This window comes from Rhagoletis zephyria, unplaced genomic scaffold, assembly GCF_001687245.7.
Source record: "Rhagoletis zephyria isolate East Lansing unplaced genomic scaffold, Rhagoletis_zephyria_1.1 Rzeph_scaffold_00019, whole genome shotgun sequence".
Lineage (NCBI taxonomy): Eukaryota > Metazoa > Arthropoda > Insecta > Diptera > Tephritidae > Rhagoletis > Rhagoletis zephyria.
The window spans coordinates 567,655-592,442 of NW_016157103.1; the positions used below are offsets into that span (position 1 = coordinate 567,655).

The 24,788-nt window shown below is 32.9% G+C and overlaps 3 protein-coding genes across 3 annotated transcripts in view; 2 read left to right on the top strand and 1 right to left on the bottom strand.

The window, feature by feature from the left end:
* Positions 1-11,344, top strand: part of LOC108361735 (dynein light chain 1, cytoplasmic) — a 31,140-nt gene extending 19,796 nt beyond the window's left edge. The window contains exon 3 of the mRNA XM_017614455.1: positions 8,703-11,344. Within this exon, the coding sequence (XP_017469944.1) occupies positions 8,703-8,864 (162 nt within the window). The 3' untranslated portion in view covers positions 8,865-11,344. The remainder of the gene's footprint in view (positions 1-8,702) is intronic.
* An 8,630-nt stretch (positions 11,345-19,974) lies between these two features.
* Positions 19,975-22,129, top strand: ATbp ((A+T)-stretch binding protein). Its single transcript, XM_017614647.1, has 2 exons — positions 19,975-20,274; positions 20,371-22,129. The coding sequence occupies exons 1-2, from the start codon at positions 20,086-20,088 to the stop codon at positions 21,127-21,129; spliced, it is 948 nt and encodes a 315-aa protein (XP_017470136.1). The 5' UTR covers positions 19,975-20,085; the 3' UTR covers positions 21,130-22,129.
* Positions 22,130-22,292: 163 nt separating this feature from the next.
* LOC108361884 (uncharacterized) lies at positions 22,293-24,396 on the bottom strand. The gene is made up of 4 exons (XM_017614661.1): positions 23,498-24,396; positions 23,093-23,436; positions 22,852-23,026; positions 22,293-22,788 (listed from the first exon to the last, which is right to left on the bottom strand). Exons 1-4 carry the CDS (start codon positions 23,994-23,996, stop codon positions 22,523-22,525), a joined length of 1,284 nt encoding a protein of 427 aa, XP_017470150.1. The 5' UTR covers positions 23,997-24,396; the 3' UTR covers positions 22,293-22,522.
* Positions 24,397-24,788: the final 392 nt, after the last annotated feature.

Here is a 24,788-nt window from a genome sequence, read left to right on the forward strand (position 1 = left end):
CAGTCGCTTGAAGTAATTCGGCGCTCGGAAATGACTTAGGCGGCACATTATTTTGCAGCTTACAATGTAAGGCGTCATCCGATGTGTTCATTTTGTGCATTACTAATAGATGACATTAGACATTTTGGTACTAAAGGCTGAAAGATAACTTGGTTTTCTTCGTAGGGTGCTTACTAGGGTGATTGAATAGGTTTTTCCAAACCGGTTTCCACCGTCTTTTTGGGTTATCTATAGGCGGTTTTTCGAAATCTTGTTTTTCGAATATAGAATAAGGCGATTTGTTTTATCGAACAAACCGTTTTTTTTTCATTTCATACAAGTCTAGACCTCTCAATAAAAGTTTCGAGTTTTTCGAAATTTTCAAGACTTTCCAGTTTAAGGGGAACCCCTAAATAGTTTAAAAATTATATCCTGGGTTATAACAGTTATCTCAAATTTGATTCCAATAGATGGACGTTTTCGACGCGTATGTTTATGTTGTGACACAAATGGAGAAATCTACACTTTTACTCCACCTCCGAAGAAGATTTTCTATGACAGAATTACACCCGCAGGTGTGCTATTGTCTGCCGAGGGGCGACCGCTATTTGAAACATTTTTTTTGATGTTGCTCGGATCAGAAATTGTATCATGGGCCTCCGGCATATCTAAGCGCTCGGCTACGGCGGCAAAGGGCACTTCTCAAATCCGAAAAAAAGTCAATAATTTTTATTTGTTTTACTTTTGATCTAAAAAAAATTTTGAACTTAATGTGCCCTGCTCGTTTCTAAATACGAGCTACATATCTTTACTGTTAACAGTTTTATTGAAATTTTTGGTCATGACTTCATGACATGAGCATTTCCACTGTCTAAATAAAACCGATTTATTCGGTTTTTTTCTTAATTTCAAAATTGGGAACCAGTTTTTTTCAAATGGCAATTTTTCGAATAACTCGAAATTCGGTTTTTGAAAAAAAAAAACCGAATAATCGAACACTCTAGTGCTTACCTATTTTCCCAGTAGCTCGAAAATTTTATACTTCATCGATTCTATGTCAGAAGTATAGGTTTAATATCAGTCCCACCACCTAACTCAAGAATCTCGCATTCATTGATACAAATTAAAAAATTCAGGAATCCCTTGAGTTAACAAGATGCACATTTCTTAATGTTTTTTTTTAACGTGTGATCTTGTACAGATTTTCCAAAAGAACTTGTAAAATTGAGCAAGCGCATCTTTTCGATGAATAAATCTTACATAGGATCTTATATGATTTACGAGTTCTTAAGTGTCTTACAATCTAGCATTTAAAAGCCTTTCTGTACAGTAATTTAATTTTCAAAGCAACTTTATTTCACTTAATACCAGCGATTGCACCTTGAATTATGCTACATTTCCTCCTCGAATGCAAAGTATGCAAACAAGTTTATAATAATAAATTTGCTTAGACTGCCTGACTTGACTGACTGCCTAGCTAGCTTTCACTTGCAATACACTACGCTAATTACCCCAGCTCTGTACTTGCTATACACCCCACCATGCGCACACTTCCATCGTGTGCTTTCACTCTAAAATTGTATAGTCGCACTTCACCTTCAATTTAATTATTTTACACTTTCCGCTCTGTCGCAGCGCGTCAAAACGCCAACACAGGATGCAACAGTCAAACAAATTTATACGCTTCCGTTTTTCTTCTGTCCGGGAGTTTTTGCTATGTATTGTGTTTTGTGTTTATGCTCACCGTTGCCGATGTTGATATGTTGCCGGTTGTTGTGGTAAAGGTGTATTAGGTAAAAATTAGATTTTCACTGACGCTTTTATTATGCAGGAATGTATGTTATGGCATTTGTGTGGTTGGTGAATGTGGTGGTGCTGCAGTGGGTTAGTGGGGTTAACTTGTTCTTGAGTACGTGCAATTCAACGCTGCACGCATTGTATGCAACTCGCTGTTGTTGTTTTCGGGTTTTTAGATCTTTTTTATTTTTTGCAATTCATTTACTGCGGTCTAGCGTACAAATTTAGCACACATGTATGTACATAGTCCTTTTGCCTGTATTCTCCCTTCTCTTTGTGGCTAAACTTGAGCATTGAGTTGTGTACTATTTTTAGGCTGTCAGCCGAGGTTTGGTTGAGTGCTCTAGCAACTGTATGCTTTAGCATACTTCTAGGTGCATAGGCCTACGTTAGCAGTGTGTGTGTGCGCGCTTTTAAGCTTGTATTTGTAGCTAGCGGATCTGAAGGCAGTTGCATCGTTAACAGGCATAAACGTGTTTGGCATTAGGATTGACTGTGGCGTGGAAGCATTTCATTTTGTATTGCTGATTTTTGGACTGCATCACTCCCCATACAAAAAAAAAAAAAATCGGTACTGTTTTTCCGCTGGAATTATAATATTTATTGTATTTTAAGACTTGCACCAAAATATCTCGGAAAAAGATTTGCACGTGAGCTAGACCGATTTGAAAGTACCTCCAAATATTTAGTTTTTTATTAATAAAAACATTTTTTAAGTATTTTTTTTTAAAAAATCACCTCAGATGACCAAACAGTTTTAGCTTAAAAAATTAGCATACAAATATTTTTAAGAAATTTCAGTTTTGGGGCAGTTATTCAAGTTTTTCTTAAATATTTTTCCGAAATATTTTGGTGGAAGTCTTAAAATATAATAGATTTTGTAATCCCGCCTGGAAAAACCGCAACTTTTTTTGGCGATGAAGTCTAATGTACATATTTGATGTTTTTATTTTTTATGGTTTTGTTTTACTATTTTTTATTTGTTTGTTTTAATATTTTTTATATATGTATATCATGTTTATTTCTATTTATTTTGTTTTATTTTTATTTATTTTTTACCTTTTTGTATTTTTAAAACTTTTTGTTTTTTCATTCATATTTTTGATTTATTTTTTGTTTTTATTTTGATTTTAATTTTTTGCTTTAATTTTTCGTTTTATGCATTTTTTGTTTTAATAACTTTTTGTTTTATTCACTTTTTGTTTTATTTACTCTTTGTTTTATTCATTTTTGGTTTTTACTTTATTATTTTTTTGTTTTCTATGATGGTTTTTTTTTTTTTTTTTAATTTCTTTAAATAAAATTTTGTTATATTTTCATATGTTTAGATTTTATGATCATATTTTCTGCTTTTAAATAATAGTTTTGTTTTAATTTTTCAATTAGTACATACTACATAATTTAAGTGCCTTTGCTTTCCTATTAGTATTTTCCAAAGCCTACATTAAGGACGTTTACTGACATTTCACTGTGCTTTTTAAGCTGTCTCAACAAATTCGCAACATTTTGTAATCTGACTCAAAAGAAAAAACTTAGGCCGGTAAAGAAACCAATAAATAAACAAGCAAACAGTGATTGTGGCACGCGATCTCCTCCATTTCATGCACAAGTGAACGAATACTCACTCCCCCATAGACTTGTTCGCCTATCCGAGTACGTGCCAACGGGCTGTCCGCGCGCATTTCCTGTTTTATTTGTCGAATACATACCCTGTACATGCGCGATATAGACGTAAATAATACACATGTATTCTACAAATGCCAATATGTACACCTGTATGTACATTTGTAACTCTGTATTAGCACCGGCATTAGTAAGCACGCATTGCATATTTGCCAGTGGCTCTGTTTTCTTTATTTTTGCTGCTATTTACAATCGCTTACTTTCGTCATTTACATGTGTGACATTCATTGATAGTTGCATAGCCACTGTACATATTTTCTTACCGTTGTCACGCTTACATTGGTTGTTGTTAACAACTTTGTTGTACTTTGTACAATCTTGCAATGGAATGTTTAATCAATATCGATCAAGTTGTCGAATAGGAGGGGGAGGTAGGCACTGTGTTGACGGTAGGAGCAAACAAACAGTGGAGACGTGAGTCGTATCACCGTAGTTTTCTCGACTAATCGTTGAAAAAAATTTTATGAATACTTTCCTCGATAACTTTTCTTTTCTTCTTTTTCTTTTGAATTCTTTATAATACTTAAGAAAAGTTCCACTTTTCACGATGTTTTTCCTGCGTTCGTAGCCATATGTTTGTATAGTATTTTCTCAATTTCTTTTTACATTTTATTTATCGTCGTTTATAATAATACCAACTCGTAACGAAAATTAGGTATATATGTACATAAATCGGTACCATTAACGATAGCGACATCGATAAATACAATTTCATACATCATATATGTTTTTAATATATCGATATAACGATAAAACATTGTTGACGATATCGATAATTATATCGGTTCCTTTTTATAAATATATCTATAGAAAAATCGAATTTTTAAGTAATAGGATTACTTCTGCATAAGGAAAATTGAAATAGAACGAAATAATCATTGTTCATCTTACCACTTCCTAAGCCATAAATACTTTACGCTGTCTGTATGCTATTAAAGCCGGTTCCGTTTTCCCTATCAAGGAACCTGCCATCTCTTCTTCCTTCGATCAGAGAAAAGCTTATAAAGAGCAAACTTTGCGGCTTTTTCATCGCCTACCTTGTCTTCACTAGACTAACAAGAACATATGTACAACTTAGTAAGAGGACACTTTTACTAATATACATACATATGTACATACTACAAAGGTACAAAGGTACTTACTAAAAATGGAAATCCAATAGGTGACGGGTTCTAGTAATGCCGATACATTTTTGAAGTATTTAAAAGGGAAATCTAAAACTTCAGTTTCGTTGCGAGTGTCGTGTCGAATGCAAATCGACAATTTATCCACCATTCTTCTTGTACACATTAAGGCCTTACTCTTGAAGGAAAAATGCTTTTCTATGATGCACATATGTTTGTACGTCTATAGCTGGGAAAATCGCGTTGATTTTTGGCAATTTTTTCAACGCATTTTCTTGCATACAAAGTACTTTGTTCGACAACTTTTTTATATTGAAAAAAAATGCGTAATACATTCAGAATAAAAATTATCAAAAATCAGCGCAATTTTTTAGGAACTTCAAACTTGCACTTTATTCTACTAAAATTTAATGGGCTATAAAACTGCACACTTTAAAAAATTCTAAAAAATCTGATTGAAAAGTTGAAAACTTAAATGCAATCTTGCGGAATTTTTATACATTTTACGCAAAGTTTGAAATATGAGTTTATATGGTTTTACTTTTATAAAAAATAATAAATATTAAATAAAAGAAAAATAGGAATTTTTTTTTAAATGTCTTGTCCCTATTTATTTTTCCATCACTGTATGCAAACTTACTACATACTCAGATGTGGACATTCAAATACGTGCGTGCTAAATTTTAGTATGAAAATACATTTTTTCTTGTTTTAAATACCAACGATAATTTAATATAAAGTGTTAATTTTTACTATGCATTATTTCCCTCAATGTATGGGTATGGTTAACCTACAGCACAGTCAGGTGGAAAAATTCCATGCACAATATATAAATACATACATACATATGTATTAGGGCGGGGTTTTTCTTTAGAGGGCCGCCTGAGGTCGCTTTCGTACTTTTTTTGGATTCTTACGTTTTTTTTCCGAAAATCGACAACATTGTTGCGAAAATCCACGAAACTTGACTTTCTCATAATGCAATTTAAATTTTTAAATAGCCTAAACATTCAGCGTTGAAAATTAGGGGGAAGGGAGGTGTATTCATGCACAACTTATATCGATTTTATTCAATTTAGGACAAAAAATTGGTTTCTTTTTTTCATTTGTTCTCTGAATTTTACAAAACAGATTTTTTTCTTATTTTAATAAAATTTTTTTATTCAAAAATTCAACTTAAAAGATAAAAACATTAAATACAAATGAGAAAAAAATATACAATTTCTAATGTTTCAGTCTTTAAATACGTATGACGTATGCTTTTTTATTTTCATACTGTGTTTAATATGTAAAATAAGAAATAAATAAAATTAAAAAAAAATTCAACGCTGAACATTTTAGGCTATTTAAAATTTAAATTGCATTATGAGAAAGTAAAATTTCGCGGATTTTCGTCATTTTTCGAAAAAAGGCGTTAAAATTAAAAAAAAAGTACGGAAGCGCCCTCTGGCGGCCCTCAAAAGAAAAAATTAATACCAGAAATGGATTCCTCAACCCCAAAAACCCCCAGATACAAATTTTGGCTAGTTTTCAATACAGCTGTTTCAACAGGTGAGCCACTTTTTGAAAAAAAACTGGCTCAAAATTCATTTTAGACGTATGGTTTTTTGGGCAAAATTGTGCAAATCGACCCTCCCTAATATGTATGTATCTACATGCTCAAGTATATACAATGCACATACATAAGCGAATTTCTGGATACAAATCTCCATTGTTATTTTCCTATTTGTTTACCTACAGTGCTTGGTAACTTATTTACTATTTGTTCAATATCTGGGTTAGTGGGTGAAGTTTTCGGTATTCAATGCTGTTTATTTTTTACCTACAAACATTTATACACACAAAAAAAAACTCAGTTGTAAACCGTCTAGAACATCTGGCATGCAATACACACATCCAAGTACTGATTCACCAATAGTAGCAATGATATGCAAACAAAAAAAGTCGTTACCATAAATATTAATGTGCATTTTTTCTACGTTGATTACTTACCATAAATTCTGGTAAATATTTTGTTTTGACACACTATTTGCCGCCATGCGTGCAGCTTTTCATTGTTCAAATTACGCTGGTATTTATACATAGTTTCCACGCGCTTCAAATGCACGTTGACATGGGTCAATAAATTATACATACATGCTATAAATGTTTTAGTTTGCTATCGATTTTCAAATCAGCAAAGGATAACCGATACGGAAGTTTATTCCTCAAGTAAACTCGCGCATTCCTAAATTACATCCACTTTTTGTTATTATTATTTTGGCGTAATACTTACTTTGCTCTAATTATCACATAAAATTCTTTTAACACAAAAAAGTGTGTAGCTAAATGTGAAACGCTAAGCCTTTGATACAAGTATAGTCTATTTTAAGGCGCATTAAATAGTAACTCGTTAAGTGCCTGCCTACAAGCTACATAATTGTTTACTATTTCTACCTCGTTTCGCACGCCAATAAAATATCCTTGCACTCTACACCGTAATCACTTGCACCATATGTAGCAGCTTTATGCCAATACCAGCGCACAGTGGCCAACAAAAGCAAACTGACAATGACCTTTTAGTTATTTTATTTTTAAATTTGTTTCTCAATTTTTGTTTTGTCTAAGCTTAGCCTAATGATTTTTTCTATATTTTTTTTTCATTCTATGTAAATTGTATTCGTTCACATAGTCGCTGTATGCGCATGATTTTTTTTTCACACGCACACATGCCATAAGCGTTGTATTTTTTCTCGATAGTCGTTTATTTTTATTGCTGGGTTAGTGGGCCTTCATTCTTCTTCATCTATCCTTTCGTATTTTTTCTATATTTATTTGTGTGCGTGTGCTGTACCGCCCTCCGTGTCCGTAGTTGTTTTTTTCCGCATTCGCTTTTGCGGAAATATGCATTTTTAGGCTTAAATGGCGTAGAAATGTCGCTTTACCTGAGCTTAAAATGACTTCAAAAGCAGCGATGCTAAGTTTTTATAAGAATTTATGCAGTGTCAATGAAGTAGTCTAATAAAATGCGGGAATTTAGAAGTAAAATAAGATGGAAAAGGAATATTTTTTTTTTTATTAATATTCAAATAAGTATCAATTTGGATTTTTTTTAATCTAAGCCTTCGAATTAGAATCTGACTTAAATATTCTTATATGAACTAATAAAAAAAAAACAATGAAAATGTTAAATAAATAAATAATAATAATTACTTCTACCACTTAGGCTTTGTTGCTTTTTCCATTTTTCCTAACAAACAAATCGTGGTACAAAGCACAATAACATTGTTAAAAATTAAATAAAGAAATTTTAAAAATATGAAAAAAGTAGACAAAAAAAGTAAAAATTTAAAATATTGTATATAAAAAATAAAACTATAGGTTAAAATTCAAGAAAAATAAATACTAAGTAGAATGCAACCACGTTTGTTAATATAATCAGATAAAAAAAAAATGAAAATTGGAATAAATAAAATTAAAAACTAAAAAATTAGAAAGATTAGAAACAATAGTAAAAATTTGAACTAGAAAAAAAGTTTACAGAAAAATAAATAAAGATTTCAAAGAAATAGTAAGAATTTAATTTACAAAAGGACAAAATTGAAAAAGTTAAAGAAATAAAAAAAAATGAGTTCGATTCATAAAACAACGTTAAAAATTAAAAAAGATGTAAAAATGTTAAAAAATTAAGGGTAAGCCGTTTCATACGAAAAAAATTGTAATTAACCAAAATTTAATTAAAATTTAAGAAATTTTAAAAAGAAATAAAAATTTTTATTTAACAAATAAAAAGAATAAAAAATAAATAAAAATTAATGAAAAAATTAAGATAGTTGTAATTAAAGGAAATTAAAATACGGCTTTAAACAATTAAAAGAATTAAAAAAATAAAAATTTAAAGAAATGAAATAAGTAAAAATAAAGTTTTAAATAAATGTAGAAAATCTTAAACAAAAAAAAATTAATTAATGAATTATCTAAACTAAATAGTTAAAAATTAAAATTTATTTAAAATAATTGAAAAAGCTTAAATTTATTTAATTAAATTTTAAAAATTAAATTAAAAGAATTAAATTGAAATCAGTAAATTTAAAATAGTAAAACTAATTTTGTTTTTATGCCCTCTCATTTTCATTGCAGGATATCGCCGCCTACATTAAGAAGGAATTCGACAAGAAATACAATCCCACATGGCATTGTATTGTGGGCCGAAACTTCGGATCGTATGTCACACATGAGACGCGTCACTTTATTTACTTCTACTTAGGCCAAGTGGCAATTTTATTATTTAAGAGCGGTTAAACAATAACAAAAAAATAACAAACAGCAACAACAACAAAATACCACTTACACACGTACACATACATGGAAAATTTACAAAAAACAAAATACAAAAACAATTGAATTCATAGTAGAGAAAGAAATCAACTAAATTGGAGGAAAAAATCCCAAAGCAACAAAAAATTACAACAACAGTAGTCGCAGTAATATTATCAACAATAGAATTGAGAACTGAACAAAGCAGCGCCAGAGGCATTAAAAAAGCACAGGGAAATGGCAATGGCAAAATAACACGTTCCACAAATTGGTGTTGAGTGTGGTTTAATTTCGACTTAATAGTGTTAATTAACGGCTAATTTGAGGCGGTGGAACAGCGAAAGGAGTATACAAGCTAAGCGATGGCAAGAATAAAGCAATTAACACTTAAATAATTAGCGCAAAATGCTAACCAATTGGCTTGGTTGAAAATTTGTTGCCGCCAACCTGAGCTTGGCATAACATACATACCTTCGTACTTGAGAAAAATTTCACGTTTTGAGAATTCAAATTTGCTCGCCCAACACGCAAATGCGTACATGTGTTATGTGGAACTTAAGCTGAAGCGTAACCTACTTAAATAGTTACTTAATTTCAACTGTAAGCAGCGCTCATATCTAAGCAGTTCGAACTGGCGTAGCGTGAATTCGGGTTGTGGAGCCGAGCCTTCTTTAAATGGCTGTGTAGTGGCTTGCTTTTCACTTTCGGCTGTTTTGTGCATAAAACTGTAGTCTAACGTGGAAAATTGTGGAGTTGGATCGGTGAGCCTACTGCTTTTCGTTTTTGGCGTACTTAAAAGTCTACTGGCAAAGTTCAATTTGGATTCGCATGGATTTGGATTGTGGAACCTAACCTGAAAGTACTGCTAAATGCTGCTTTTCCGTTTGGGCGCGTATTTTAAATTAGACACTGCAGTCTGGTGAGTAGAAGTATGAGCTTGGATTGTGCAATCTAACTTGAAAGTTCTCCTAAATGCGGCATTTACGTTTTCGTGTGGTTAAATTCAAGCAAGCGCAATCTTATCTGGAGTAGCAAAGATTTGGAATGTGGAACTTAATCCGAAAATTTGTCTAAATGATTTCTTTCGTCTGCAGTATATTTCAATTAATACGCAAGCAGCCGCTATCCACATGCTGACGGTTTGGGCTGTGGAATGTAAGTCGTTTTACAACATACTACAAGGTTATTGTTGCCGCTCTTCATGCCACCAAGCAATGAGAAACAAGGTTCCCAATGAATTTCCACACACAATCCCATCTAAAAGCTTTGGAACTCTGGAGTGGCTGTCGATAGTGCATGCTATTTGGCAAGCTCATTCCATATACATGAGATCTGCTGCAAGATTACACCATTTAGAAATTCATCATTTCATGGACTTGACAACAAAAACAAATTCACTACTATTACGTGCACAACACACAAAACACACCTCACGCCCCAACATACAAAAACAAACAGAAAAATGTTGTAAGGGAAAAATTTCGCAGATTCAGTAAAAGATGCAGAAAATAGTAGAAAATAGCAAAACAAAACAAAAACAAAAACAAATCTCAAATGGAATGATGGAAAATTTAACATTTTATGCGTATTTGTATTAGTAATATCAGCAAGCAACAACAGCAAATTATTTATATATATATACACATATATATTTGTTAGTCTAAGTAACAAGCAAAATGAAAATCCATGAAAAAAAATTGCAAATTGCGTACACAAAACAAAAACAAAAAGCAAAAGAAATGCTAAGAAGAAGCAGAGGAGGACGAAGAGTTCGGAACAGTTGCAAAAACCAAATAATTCTATAGAATTGGACCAAACTTGAATGGAAGTTGAAAAATTGTATGCAAACCAAAAAAAGTTAGAAAATTATAAAAGACATAACTAAATATTTCCATCCACAATTATAATTGAGTATAAAAATTGAAGAAATATCGAGAGAAAGGTGAAGAGCGCGCGCGTTAAGCAGACCAACAGGCGTAGGAACGAAATCCATTAGAAAATGTTGACAAATGAGTACGAAGAAACGAACACAAAACATGAACTCTAGCTTCACACAACCACAAAAAATTCATCATCGTGTTGCTTCATAATACAACAAAAACCGACAAACAACAAGCGAGCAAACGAGCACAACACTATTTAAGACACCTTTTTGTGAACGCATGTAGTAGCAATAATAACAACAGTAACAACAAATAAGCAAGCAAATTTGGGTGGAAAATATAAAAAAAAAAAATAGCAGCAGTTTGACGCTGTCGCTGGCAGAAAAGTGATGCTGCAGCAGTGCAAAAAGTCGAATATTGCCAGCAGGCCACAGCGACAGCAGCATAACAAAACCAGCGCATACTAGGCTATATATATTCGATTTAATGATAATATTTTCTTCTGTGAAACTTCTCTTTATGCTGTTGTGTTAAATAAATTGTAACTGTTTTTTGATTTGTAAAAAAAGAAAAAGAAAAAAACAAAGAAACTTCTGATATGTACTTCTTGCATAGTAACCCAAATGCCATTATATTGCAATATTGAACCGGTGGTTGTATGAGGGTATTTTTTATTTAATTTTTTTCCTATTTTGGAAATTTTTAAGCGATATGTGTTCAAAAAATAAACTTAATTTTTGTTAAAAAAATTAATTTGTTTTTGTTGAATTTATTTATGATGCTTTAAGCTCAGAATACAGCTCTAGAAAAACGGAAAAATTGATCAGTTTGCAGCTCTCAAGAAGATATCGATTATTCAAATAAATTGCAGTAAAAGGTCTGAAATTTAAGAAAAACAATTTGCTTAGTTTTTATCAGGGTTTGAAAATGCTGTAATTTTTTCATTTGATTTACTTTTGCTGTGCTTTGACTTCGGCATGTATGATATCGAAAGCAAAGCAACAGCAATTCGGAAAAAGCAAATGCTTTGGCTGTCGTTTTGCTGTAAAATTTCGAAAGCAACCAGACAGTTAAAAAACAATATGTGAAAGCACAACGACAGCGCTGCGGCAGCAAAGCAACAGCAATTCGACTATCATTTGACCGTGAAACATGAAATTGGCAGAAATATGTATGCATGCACAAATGCACTACCCTTTAGTTGTACTGGTGACAAGAGGCGATGCATTACCGATTGTTAGGAAATTCGCTAGCGATTGGTAATCGCCAATTTCACACCAGATAAGCGCTAGCGAAAGGTCAAGGCAAAGGAATTGATACTGCAAATTTTGTGTGTACTTACTCCTGGCGAGTCAGCGATAATACACCATGCTGCAAAGCTTCATGTGCACAGGACATTCAAGCAAATCACAGCACAAGAAAAGTGCTATCACAGCATATCAAAAGCAGTAAATTCAATTTACTAAATTGTTTTCAATAAACTGCCGACAAAAAAGCAAAATAAAATTTTCAAAATCACAGCGAAAGCAAATCAGTTTGAATGAAAATCAAAAATTTCAAAGCGAAGCAAAAGCAAAAATAGCTGTTGCTGCTGTGCTGACAGTTTTTCAAACCCTGGTTTTTATTCATACGACCCTTGTATGAAAGAAAGTTTAAAAAAATTATGAAAAATATTTCTTCTGATTTTTCTTAAGAGCTGTATTCTAAGTTTTAGCAAAGAAAATAGCTCGTTTTTGAGAAGGTTTATTAGTGCTCAAATTCCGAAACAATTTCCTTATTTGCTTCAGGCTTAGGGTCGATCGAGGTCTTTTACATATCGTTAGTTTGCTGCAAGAGTGTCATAATTAAAAAAAAAAAAAAATCAAAAACTCGTCAAAAAAGGGGCTTAAAGTTTACAGCTAGTAAAAATGAAGGCACATTTTCTTCTGATTGTGCTATTGTTAATAAATACAGCTTTGAAATTTTTACACAACTTAGAAGAAGATGTGGCGGTTTGTGTGTGGTGATTTCTGCAATTTTTAATGGAAGTTTAATTTTTTTTGTGAATTATGACACTTCCAATAAATGAGCTACATGTCGATTAAAATTCTTGTAATTCACTACTTTCAATATAAAAAAATTGTACAAAAATCTATTTCGAACGTGAAACTGAAATTTTTGCAAATGCACAGAGTTTGCTGAGAAATGTGTACATGTGTATATTGATGATCAAAATTAAGCCGATAGCAGTTAGCAAGAAATTGCTTTTCCAAAAAAAAAACAGCACCACAAAAGTGAAATACTTACTTATCTCTAAAAATTTTCAGATATTAAAACCATATAAAAGGGTAAAATTTTGGTAAATCTCCATTTTTTTCTTGTTTGATGTAACTTATTCATTCATATTTTACTACATAAGTTAAATTTTATTAATTTTTTTATTTCTTAACCATTCCTTATAATTTTATTTTAAACTTCCTAACATATTTTTATAATTTAGGTGCTTTTATATACATAAACTTTTTATTATACATATTAATATATTTATGCCATTTTATATAGTTCTCCATTTTTTAGTTTTTTTTTACATTTTTTATTTTTTGTTTTTTTTTATTTTTTTGTTTTATTTTTTTATTTTTATTTTTATTAATTATTCCTTTTGATAAAAAATACCCTCTCGCTCCACTAAAAACATTTACAGTTGACTTTTGCTAAGAAACAAAAAAACACTAAATAGAAAAAATCGTTAGCGAAATTGTGTGCAAATTTTTTTGTGCGCTGTTGCCATACATTTACACAAAATTTGCATAATTCAAGGCAAAGAAAAGCGTGTTTACTTAGATTTAACTTATGTATGTATGTAGTTTTTAACAAGCAAATGTATACACGTGTAATTAATGTACATTTTGTAATTTGTGTTCTTCTAAAAACGAAACACGTAATTGCAAACTCACTTAAAAGGCATATTGGTAGACCTGTTGTTAAGCAAGTATGTATGTATGATTGTACGCGTGTTCTATTAATATTTTCTATTTAAACAAAAAAACTAAAGCGCAACTGCCCGCTTCCCTAAAAAATATTACTTAATTTTAAATAGTTTAATTAATTTCAATCCCAATTAAATTTTAACATACATATATATGTACGTACATATATGTAAAACAATTTCCTGTAATTTTTTTACACTAAAAATGTTCACAAATTTCGAATTAAGCGTTTTCCTTAAAATTGTGTGACTGCAATTATTTGTACCCAATATGCATCGTGTATGGAAAAAATTTAATTATATACCTACGCTATCGTTATTAATTGTACTTTTTGCACGCATTTCCTCACACATCGCTAATTACATGCCTTTTTTTAATACATTTCAATTTTCTTTTTCCTATTCTTAAATTGTAGTATAAAATTTAATAATAAATAAATAATAAAAATGAAATGATAAAATCACATACACACTTAGCTTTCTACCTAAAAGTTCTTTTCGCGTATTGCTAATACAAGAGAAGAAGAAAAAAAAACACAATATATTAAATAAAAAATAATGAAAAACTTCGTAGTATAATTAAATATACATTTTATGTAAATGTTTATAAATTATAAAAGTAAAATGAGAAATAATAAAATGAAGATGCGATGAAATAAAAATCTCTAAGAAATGACTATACAACTTTTTGTCTTTCAACTCTGCTGCTTGTTGCCCTTCTGCATTTTCTTTACTACTTTTTGTCGCTTTTTAGAGGAAAGTAAGGGAAGAATATGTATTGTGAATGTTTAAAATTTTAGCGCTGTCTTAATTGTGTTTCTCTTACATGTGTACATAGACGGATTTAATTTGATTGTGTTTGTTTATATTTAGTATATATGATATATAAGTAGCATTTAATTTTTTTTATATGGAAACGATTATCTTATCCTTACACTTCTTCTCACAAAAAAAAAAAATTGTTACGATTGATTGAGACCTTAAAAAAAGCAGTTCGGAACCCTGAAAATCAAGATTCTGTTTAACTCAAAATTTGTAAGATTGTTTTTTTTAAAGTTCGAGGCCCTTAATTATTTGTTGAATAATTTAGGGAGTTCATTAGGTGTTGTATAGGGCTTGTTCGAGTTGCAATCACAACCGCAGTGTTGCGCGAATTATTAAAGTATCACGTTCGGTGTGAATTTCTAGCAGCGTATTGTCAGTTGGGCAGTTGCAACAGTGTTGCAAATTTTCATCAGTGCAGTAGTAATGCCGCTTTTATTACGTGCCTCGAACAGGCCCATACTGTCGTATTGTTGTAGGTCGTATTTTCATAACATTACTAACATAGTTGTGCCACTTTACAATCTATAACTATCAGGCAGGTTCTGCGGATGAATTCAAAATGACTGTCGGAAATTCACTCGGAAACGAATTGCAGAACCTGCCTATATATGACAGCATGATAAAAATATAGTAAGGTAGAACCGCTGAGAGTCACTTTTAAAATTCTTGACGTTTCCAAACAATTTAATTTTTAAATTTACTCACAAACTCACACACAAATTTTCATTTTCTATCTCAAGCAACAACAATTTCGAACAATTTCAATTTTTTATTTTCACTTTTATATGATTTTAAAATGCTGGCAAACTTCAAAAAAAAAAATCATGGCCGACAAATTGAGAGAACGGTTATACCTTGCTATGTTTTTATCATGTATGACAGTATACAATACCTTGTGAGACCGAAGTGATGGCGATGTTTACATTTTATGTATTCTGGAAATACATTTTTCTCAAATTTAACTCTTTAGTGGCTGCACTTTGTACGCTTTAAGCTCTGCTATAAATTTTAAGTATTGTTAAAAAGCAATGGAGCATTCATAGTCGACTCTAAAGTTAGTTGCAGCTTTTCGACAGAAATTCCATTGAAACTTATGTCAAAAGGATGCAACTAATAAACTCGATTTTATTTTGACTATGAATATGCTCCAATTTGTTTTCAAGCTGACTTTATTTTTAGTACTAAAGATTTTCGCATGTTTTCCATGAGATCACTGTACACTTTAACATGCAGTACAGTACATTTAAATTCGGAACACACGGAAATATGTATACATAATATGAAAGAAGTAGCGTAATTTATATAAACCTTTTGATTAAAGTCCTACATTTTTAATAAAATACTTAACATTCTTGTGTAGTTATATAAAATGTCTGATTAAAGGTAATAAACAAATATGTATAGTGGCGTTCAAAATAATATCAGCAAAATTCAAAATGATGCTGTTGGCAACTTGTCTTTATTTATTTATTTTTAATAATTTTCATTTAAAATATGGGTCGATCTATATCAGATACCACATAAATAAAAGTTTCAAAGCTTATACAAATTTCAAAAAAAAAATAATCTAACTTAAAAAGTTGTCATCGAAATTTCAAACTTTTTAATAAGAATCTTTAGAAAATTTTCGGGTATGCAATTTGTAGCACATTCAATTTTAGTGTAATAAAGTGAAAATTTTCAAGTCGCTAAAAATTTCAGTTGATTTTCTAGGATTTGTTTTTTTTTGTGTACGGTGTTGCGCATTTTCTCCCATATAAGAGCGCGGTTACCCACGAACGTATCAAGTCTGCTGTTGATAGAGAGAGAGAAGCAACGTCTACGTCACGGTCATGCGGTGTTGAGTTTTTGTTAACACTCAGATCCCATAAGATAGACCGTGTCAGCTGATAGGTTCTCGGTTTTTACATCCGTGGGTAACTGCGCTTTAACGCACGAACAAAACTTACTTTTTTATGGAAGAAAATGCGCAACACCCTCCACAAAAAATAGTCTAAAAAATCAAAAGTAATTTTTAGCGACTTCAAACTTGCACTTTATTATACTTTTTGAATTGAATGTGCTACAAAGCTGCATACCCGAAAATTTTCTAAAGATTCTGATTAAAAAGTTTCAAATTTTGATGACAACTTTTTTAAGAATGATTTTTTATTTTTTTTTTTGAAATTTGTATAAGTTTAGAAACCTTTATTTATGTGGTATCTGATATATGTAGATCGGTCCATATTTTAAATGAAAATTATTAACAATAAATATGTAAATAAAGATGAGTTTCCAACAGCATCATTTTGAATTTTGCTGCTATTATTTTGAACGCCACTGCAAGTATATTTGTTGAGGAAAATAACTATGTAATTACAAGATTCTTTAGCATTAAAATAAGGGAAAACTTATTAAGAAAATTAATTTATTCAAATGTGTAAACAAAGCACTTAATAAAAATAAAATTTAGATGACTGATTTTTGGCAGCTTGTAAAAGCACTTCATTCCTGTAGCCTGATAGCTTTATTTGCGTAATTGCGTGATACTTGCATGTTCTAGGAGTTTATCAGTGAGTTTAAGCGAAAATTACTTCATTCATTACGCTCGCGGTCTTCTGCAGCAGTAGATGACCATATGAGATCGCTTCCGCCTAAAGTTTTCCATTGGTACGACCGTCGAACTTAACCTAACCGTCAGATGGTGAAGTGTGTTTTTGATAGAAATGATGGCCTTTTAGAGCAAGTCATGCTTTGTCAATTCAGATCCTTCACCGTTTGAACTAACCTGAGATAAGTACATGGCGTTCTATGGGTAGCGAAAGAAGAAGCCCTCCAATTTGTGCCACTCCATACAAAAGAACAAATGAAAAAGGAATGTAGAGTGGAAGGCCTCTTGACTCTCAGGAAGGCTTTTCGGAAGGGCTTTTAACTCCTGAAATCATCTACTGGGAAATATGTACTGCATTAATCACAGTCTCCGCTGTATTGCACATTTGAAATATAATGCATGTTGTTAATTGCTATCACAAAATTGTAATACCAGAAACGACTTTTGTGTGAAAAGGAAATGCGCAGGTACAAAGCGGAAGTATTTAAGAGGGTTGCCATCAAGTAAAATGAATTTGGTTTGTATTTAGTTCTCAATCGTTTATTTCAGAATCTTAAGGCCCTGTCTCCACAGGAAAACACTGATGTCGTGAAAACTATGTCACAAAATATATTTCCAATGGAGACCGCCTATTTCTCATGTGCTGCAATATATGTCAGCGCTTATTGCTTGACATCTATTGCAGGCAATTCGATAGTTTGACAGCCATATTTTCATTTGAAAGAAAGCGTGCTGGTGGTAACATCGATGAAATTTTTATATTAAATTAAAATAAAAGTCTGTTCCTTATTGGATTATTTATTATTACGTTTTAGGAAATTATTCAGCAAGTTTTTTAAAGATTTAAATGTTTTTAAACACCGAAATTGAGAGAATGTTGTCTGGTGGCGTCATGCGGCAAATGCTTATTTCAAGACATCAAAGTGCCCACACACAAAAACTTGCAATCACATTGCTCGTCAAAATGACAGTTGGTAGGCCATCGATGTTTGCCTGTGGAGTTCTGCGGTAAAGAGCCTTAGCCATTTTAACTTGTTAATTTATTTGGTAAACGCAGTGTTGCTCACAAAGCGAATAGAGACTGCTAAACATAGCACGGTTAAAGGCCTGTATGCAGCTCTCAAGAAAAGCAAAAACTCCATATAAAATGACGTACAAGGAATGGCTAAGAAATTTTCTTGAGTCAAATTTCCTTAAGGCAGTACGCAGTTCTTAAAGAATTTTTTTTGTGAAAAAAGAGCACAAGACAACACAGGTTTGCAACAGAAATATATGCCCGTTCCATTATTTCTTGAGGAAAGAGTGAGGCAACAGACTGTGAAGTATCAAAAATGTAAAAATTCCTTGGACACACACACAAAATAATGGCAAATTTTTCTTGACCGTTTTCTTGAGAGCTGCATACAGGCCTTTAACCGTGCTATGTTTAGCAGTCTCTATTCGCTTTGTGAGCAACACTGCGTTTTGTCATACGGTCAGTGTTGCCAGATTTTCTTCAACAAAACTGGATTACCAAGAAAAAATTAATTTTCAACAAAAAAACTGCAAACTCCAAAAACAATGGGAGTTTCAGAAAATTACGGGTTTTAATTATACCAAACAAACATAAACAATTCATCTACAATTAAAGTTAAAATTTTAAGAGATATTTTAAATTATTCGTTCTAATTTAATAAAAAAAAAATTGTACTATAGACTAGCGAGGTAATAAAAAAAAACACGTAACAGGCCTATCTGATGTTGTAAGGCGTGCGTAGAAACTAAGTACGGAAAGAAACTAGTTTAAATATCGATGATCAACAAGTTTTTTACGCACCACAACTAGTTGAAGATCTGACTGCTGATCTTTTCATCCGACCAAAAAACGCACTAGGGCAAAAGAGAAGGCACGCCCCTATTGCGCACTTTCGCTACAATTATAACTATTTGTCACTTATTATGTACTTTTTTTTGGTAATACGCCAAATACACCACACAGTATGTCTGCACATCGCGAGTACCTGCCCCGCGACTCGCACACGACACAATTCACCATACAGACATTTAAAAAAAATATATATATTTTAAAGAATTTTAACAGAATTTGTTTATCTTGTTCCAGTTTTATCCGCGCATGTCTAAACTCTTTGGAAGCTTATCAAGTATGTCGAAATTTCATTTTTACAGTACGCTAGGTCTGCGGCAAAATTCACGATGAGGTGGAGAAAGTACTCGTGATACACAGACTTACTGAGAAGTAAATAGACGATTATAGACGTTTCAACTTTCTTGCTTTGCTTTTGACATTTTCGTGGTTTCCCATTTGAAGCCCTGTATGCAGCTCTCAAGAAAACGGTCAAGAAAAATTGCCATTATTTCGCGTGTGTGTCCAAGCAATTTTGACATTTTTGATACCTCACAGCCTGTTGCCTCACTCTTTCCTCAAGAAATAATGGAACGGGCATATATTTCTGTTGCAAACCTGTGTTGTCTTGTGCTCTTTTTTCACAAAAAACTTTAGAAAACCGTAGTAGAAAGCGTAGTAAATTTCTTAAGAACTGCGTACTGCTCTAAGGAAATTTGACTCAAGAAAATTTCTTAGCCATTTCTTGTACGTCATTTTATATGGAGTTTTTGCTTTTCTTTTACAGGCCTTAAAAAACCAAAAGCTTGAATTCAACAGAATTGAATCGTGTTAAAGCAAATAGAAAACACAAAAGAGAATGACCAAGAATTGCTGTCAAATACCTGAATCATGTAAATCTGGCGTAAGCTTGTCTTAAAAAACTGAAATTTACAGTTAAAACCGTGAATATGGCATCACTGCACACAGCTGATTCCAAATGTCAATGGAAATAAACAAAAATATTTGTGGCAACGAAATTACAAATTTTTTGATATTTTTCCTGATTTGTGTATATTTTTAAATAAAATTAGTAAAATTTTGGTGGTGGTGTTAGTAAAATGGGTTTCCCACGCATTTTAAGTAAAAATAACAAAATATATACGAAGTTGGGTGAATTTTGTTTGTCGGGTGATGCAAGCTTCTGGATTGTTTGTCAAGTGTGCCAGGAAGAGTTACAGACACAAGATCAATTTTGGAAGCATATACAAGATGAACACAACTTCATGCACGGCTTGGGTTTCAAACAGGTAAGTGGCGCAACACTATATACGCGTCTTTGAAGTTGTAGAAAAACAAAAAGAAATATATATTTACACTCGCGCACTTCCCTCCAAAAACTACAGCAAGAACCACAACGCAATTACATAGAAACTGAAGCGACAGCAGCACACCTTATGCCTTTGCCATTGTATCGAAAAGTGAATGAAGAAGAGTTGCGTGCTAGTGGCGTGCTTGATCATGGAGACAATTCACAGGAAAAACCTGAGCCAAAGGACTATACCGAAATGCGCGCAATTGAACCGAATGCAGTCGAAATTGATATAAAAGTAGAACCGCCTAGTATAAGACATGGGATATCCTTGGCACCGCCACCGCCACCCGCACAAAGTTTACATAGCGGTGGGGGAGGTGTTGGCACTGGTGGTGGCGCTAGTGTTGCGCATCAAGCCGTTGAGGTGAGCACAGCTGCACCTGCCTTATACCAACTGCCACAAGTAACACCAGTAAGTTCATATGCAGCCGCCATTGTACATAGTGCACCGGCGTTGCCACCTACAATGGGCATGCCGGGCGCTGTAGCCGCTGCGGCATTGATGTCACATGAAATGCCAAAAGAATCGAACAGCACCACGGCTAGTGCCAGCAGTGCTGTTTCTTCAGAGGATGGCGAGCGTTGGTACATATGCGACTACGAGACCTGCGGCCTAAAGTTCAAATACCAATCACGTTTGGAGTTACATCGTGCAGTGCATAGTAAGGAGCGACGTTTTGCGTGTGAACTATGTGGCGCCTCGTTCAAACAATCGTGTAATCTGTCAACGCATCGCAAGAAGAAACACTTTCTGAAAGGATCCAAAGGACTAGTGCCGCAGCGTTTCTAAAACAGTGCGCCAATAATGCAAATTTTCTTTTTTTTGTTGAGTTATGACTTTAATATTTTTTGGTTTATATTTCCATATATTTTTTTGCGTCACTTGCAATATTATTATTTTTTAGTAAAAATAACATATAGGACAGATTATAAGAAAGAATAGTGTTGTTGAAAACGGATAAATAAGTTTAAATTAGTTATTTTGGATTTTAACAAGGAAAAATATATTGAAGTTAAAGAATGTAATTTTATTTTTCTTGAGAATTTTGTGCATGTTCAAGTTTAGTGATAAGAAACATTGTTTTACTTTTCGTTTAGTGTTAAGCAATTCATTCGATTAATTACCAAAGAAAATATGTCAGCATCATTTCGATATGTAAATTTTAAGGTAGTTCGGTAGGTTTTAAGGAGCTCTGTTGAATTGCATAAAATTTGCCATATCGGAAAAATGCGGACCTATTTCCTTTTGTTATTAACCGATCCAATTTCTTTTGAAAAACATATGTATGTATGTATAAAAATACATTTAATTTTTCTATTACTTACGTATTTGTATGTATATAACATTTTACATTGAGGTATGCGTAAGCACATGCTGTAGTAAAATGCTAATATAAAAGTTTGATTGCAAACAAATCAAACGCAATATGGTACAATTATTGTTTTTAAGACTTTAGCATATAATAAATTCATTTTGCCCCGATTCAGTACAAAAAAATATAAGTTCTTTTACTTGTATAATTATAAATAACGGTTTTAAAAGAACAGAGAAATAGTAAGAAAACGGTAGACTTAAGTATGTTAAAATATAGTGTAGATTTATTGTTTATATGTATATTGTTTTTGTTATACAAATGTGTGTTTGTCTTTTAGGTTATTATTTGATTCAACTACATAGGCTGGAGAGAATCGCTTATAAATTACACACAATGTTTAATTGCATACATACATATCGTTTAAAGTACAAAACCGCGTATCAACAAAATGCAAAACTGCGTATGTGAGGTTGCATAAATTATTTTCTAGAAAGTAAAAACACCCATATTTCAAAATGATTCTCTTTCTTATAAAGCAATCGCATTTCTGTATATTGTATGCTAGTATATTTCAAGACGAATGGATACGGATTGATCCAAGAGCTTGTGTGAGCAAACCCAATTTTTGGCAGCAAATGTCAGTTACGCGGTTTTGCGGTACTTTAAACGACGGTATGTATGTATGTATATCTCCTGAGATCAAAAATGTAATTCAAGCCTTTTACTCCGTATTTGTTACTAGGCTTTTAGAGTTGAAAAAACTGGAAAGTTAATGTCTGGGTTTCAACACCGACTTGGTATAAATCTTATATGCAGCTCCACTTTGATTTGATGTACCGTAAAATCCTAACATATTTCCGCTGTTTTTCATTCACAAAATACTTCCTCAAATACCGAGTCCACACCATCTTCATTCTTAACCGCATCACTACGGGCGCGCTTATAATCACTTTCCTGTGCCTTTGACAATACCTTGGTACAGACCAAGTCACAGCCATTACTTTCCGCACCATTAACATCAGCTTTGTTCAATTGTTTACGTTTCAGACGCTCGTGGGCTTTATTGAAGTAGGTCATTGTGCGATCCTTGAAAAAGTGTAGCGTTTGGCCAGGAAACTTTTCACGAAAAACTCCTGCGCAAGAGAAACAGTTTTAAATTCAGTGAAAATATCAAAATTTTGCATGTGTGAATGTACCTTGAAACACATCCATCATGGTCATATCCTTGATTGGATATTTTATAACTTTGTCGGCATTTACAACACCACGCCAGCAGAATTGATTCGACACCTCATCTGTCATAATAAAACGCCAGAGTATGCGACAGAAAACGTCTGCATTCTCAGCAGCTAATGCGATTGTTTCTTCGTGCTAAAGAATTCGAAAACCATGCAATAATAGTTTCGGGTACCGTAAGCATTTAAATATTTTACTTACCAATGCGTCACGCATCTCTTTGCTATGATGCAGCTCATCGTCCAATATGAGCACTTCATCACGGCTGGTAAATGGCTGATCTGGTATGATTTTCATGTAGCGCTTGAGCGTACGACTACCAGGTTCCTTCTTCAGCTCACTTTCAATTAGCTGTACGGCCTGTGTAAGCTTATTGAGTTTATATTTAAACTCATTGCTGGCGCGTTGCATTTGCTGGAAAAGGCTTTTTAACAGAACGCCATTCTCTAGCAATTGCTTCGGTGTGAGTTTATCGATATCTATGATTTTTCGTATGCCTTTTAAATGCGGCGACTTATCTTCTTTGTTCAAAAGGTTGCGCTCAGCTGAAAATATTTTTATTTGAGAAATCTTGTATTTATAAACATTTATGCCGTGCTCATGTACCCTGCTGTACATTTTCCTTTTCTTGGCTGCCAGTCTCTATTGCGCCCTGAGTTCCATTTGGTTTTTGCTCTTGAAAATCGAGAAACGTATTGCTGATGCCGGTTAGTTCCAAAAGCGTATTTGGATCATTTAGTACAACACTTTCCAAGTATTCAGCTTCCACATACATTGGTGCATCATTCGCTACCGGTTGAAGCGCAGTCGTTTTGGCAGTGGTCAAGGTGGATTCACAGTCATTGCCAATTGGCGAATTGTCATGGCTTTCGCTGTCACCTTCGCAGCTAGTTAACGTTGGTGTATCGCGCATTATGCAGAGCCGCGCTGGCGCATAGGCATGCAACTGTTGTACGTGCGCCCAAAAAGCGTTTTCGCTGTGGTGCTCTTCCTGACAGAAGCAGCAAATGATACTGCATTGATTCGGTTCCGTCTCTGTAATACAATAGTCGCCAAATTTTTGATAGATCTTGTTATTTTGTCCTAGAATACGTGTAATGTTCATTATGGTGTGGTGCAGTGACTGAAGTCGCCGGCTGGCTATAGCTAACACAATTGCACTAACTTATTTTTTTTTTCACTGATGGTAAATTTATTGGCACTGCTTGGTTAAATGGTGATATATTTTAATTACATTTGGATTAGTTGTGGAAAAATTGGTAATAAACATAAATCTACAGAGTTGCGAGCAGCAACCAGCAAAATGCATTCAATATGGTTGGAATGCAATTTTCAGAGTTGCAACATTTGCAAATCTTAACAAAAAATGGTGGCCAGCCAAACAGTTTAGTAGACATTGTAGCAATAGCTTTGTTCCACACGCTTTCCGAATTGTTTCGGTAATTAGAGCGCAAAATTAAGTTACTCTCTCACAAGTGTCTAAAATATGTCAACACCTGCCAAAATTGCCCAGAGGGTGAGGAACGCAAAAAACCAATGATTTTATGTGTATTTATCTTATATGGCGAATAAAATTAGCAAATAACTACATTTTCTGAAACTTTTTTTTTTTTTTTTTGGGATTTGGGTAGGTTGGCCGGTTTAATTGTAAACCACCGCCAGGTTATTCCTCTTAGTATGCTATATTCCAAGGGTATGATAAATCTTCAGGTGTGTCCAACGTTGCTCCACTAATACACGTATGGTAATACCGCTGAGGGCCAGAACCACGTGCAAAGTTTCTGCTGGTCTAACGTCTTAAATTTTTTATTAATTATATATTAGATTGTATTAATCTGTATGTATTTAATGGCAGGGAAATAAGTCCACGTATCGCCAGGTTATATCTCAAAATGTA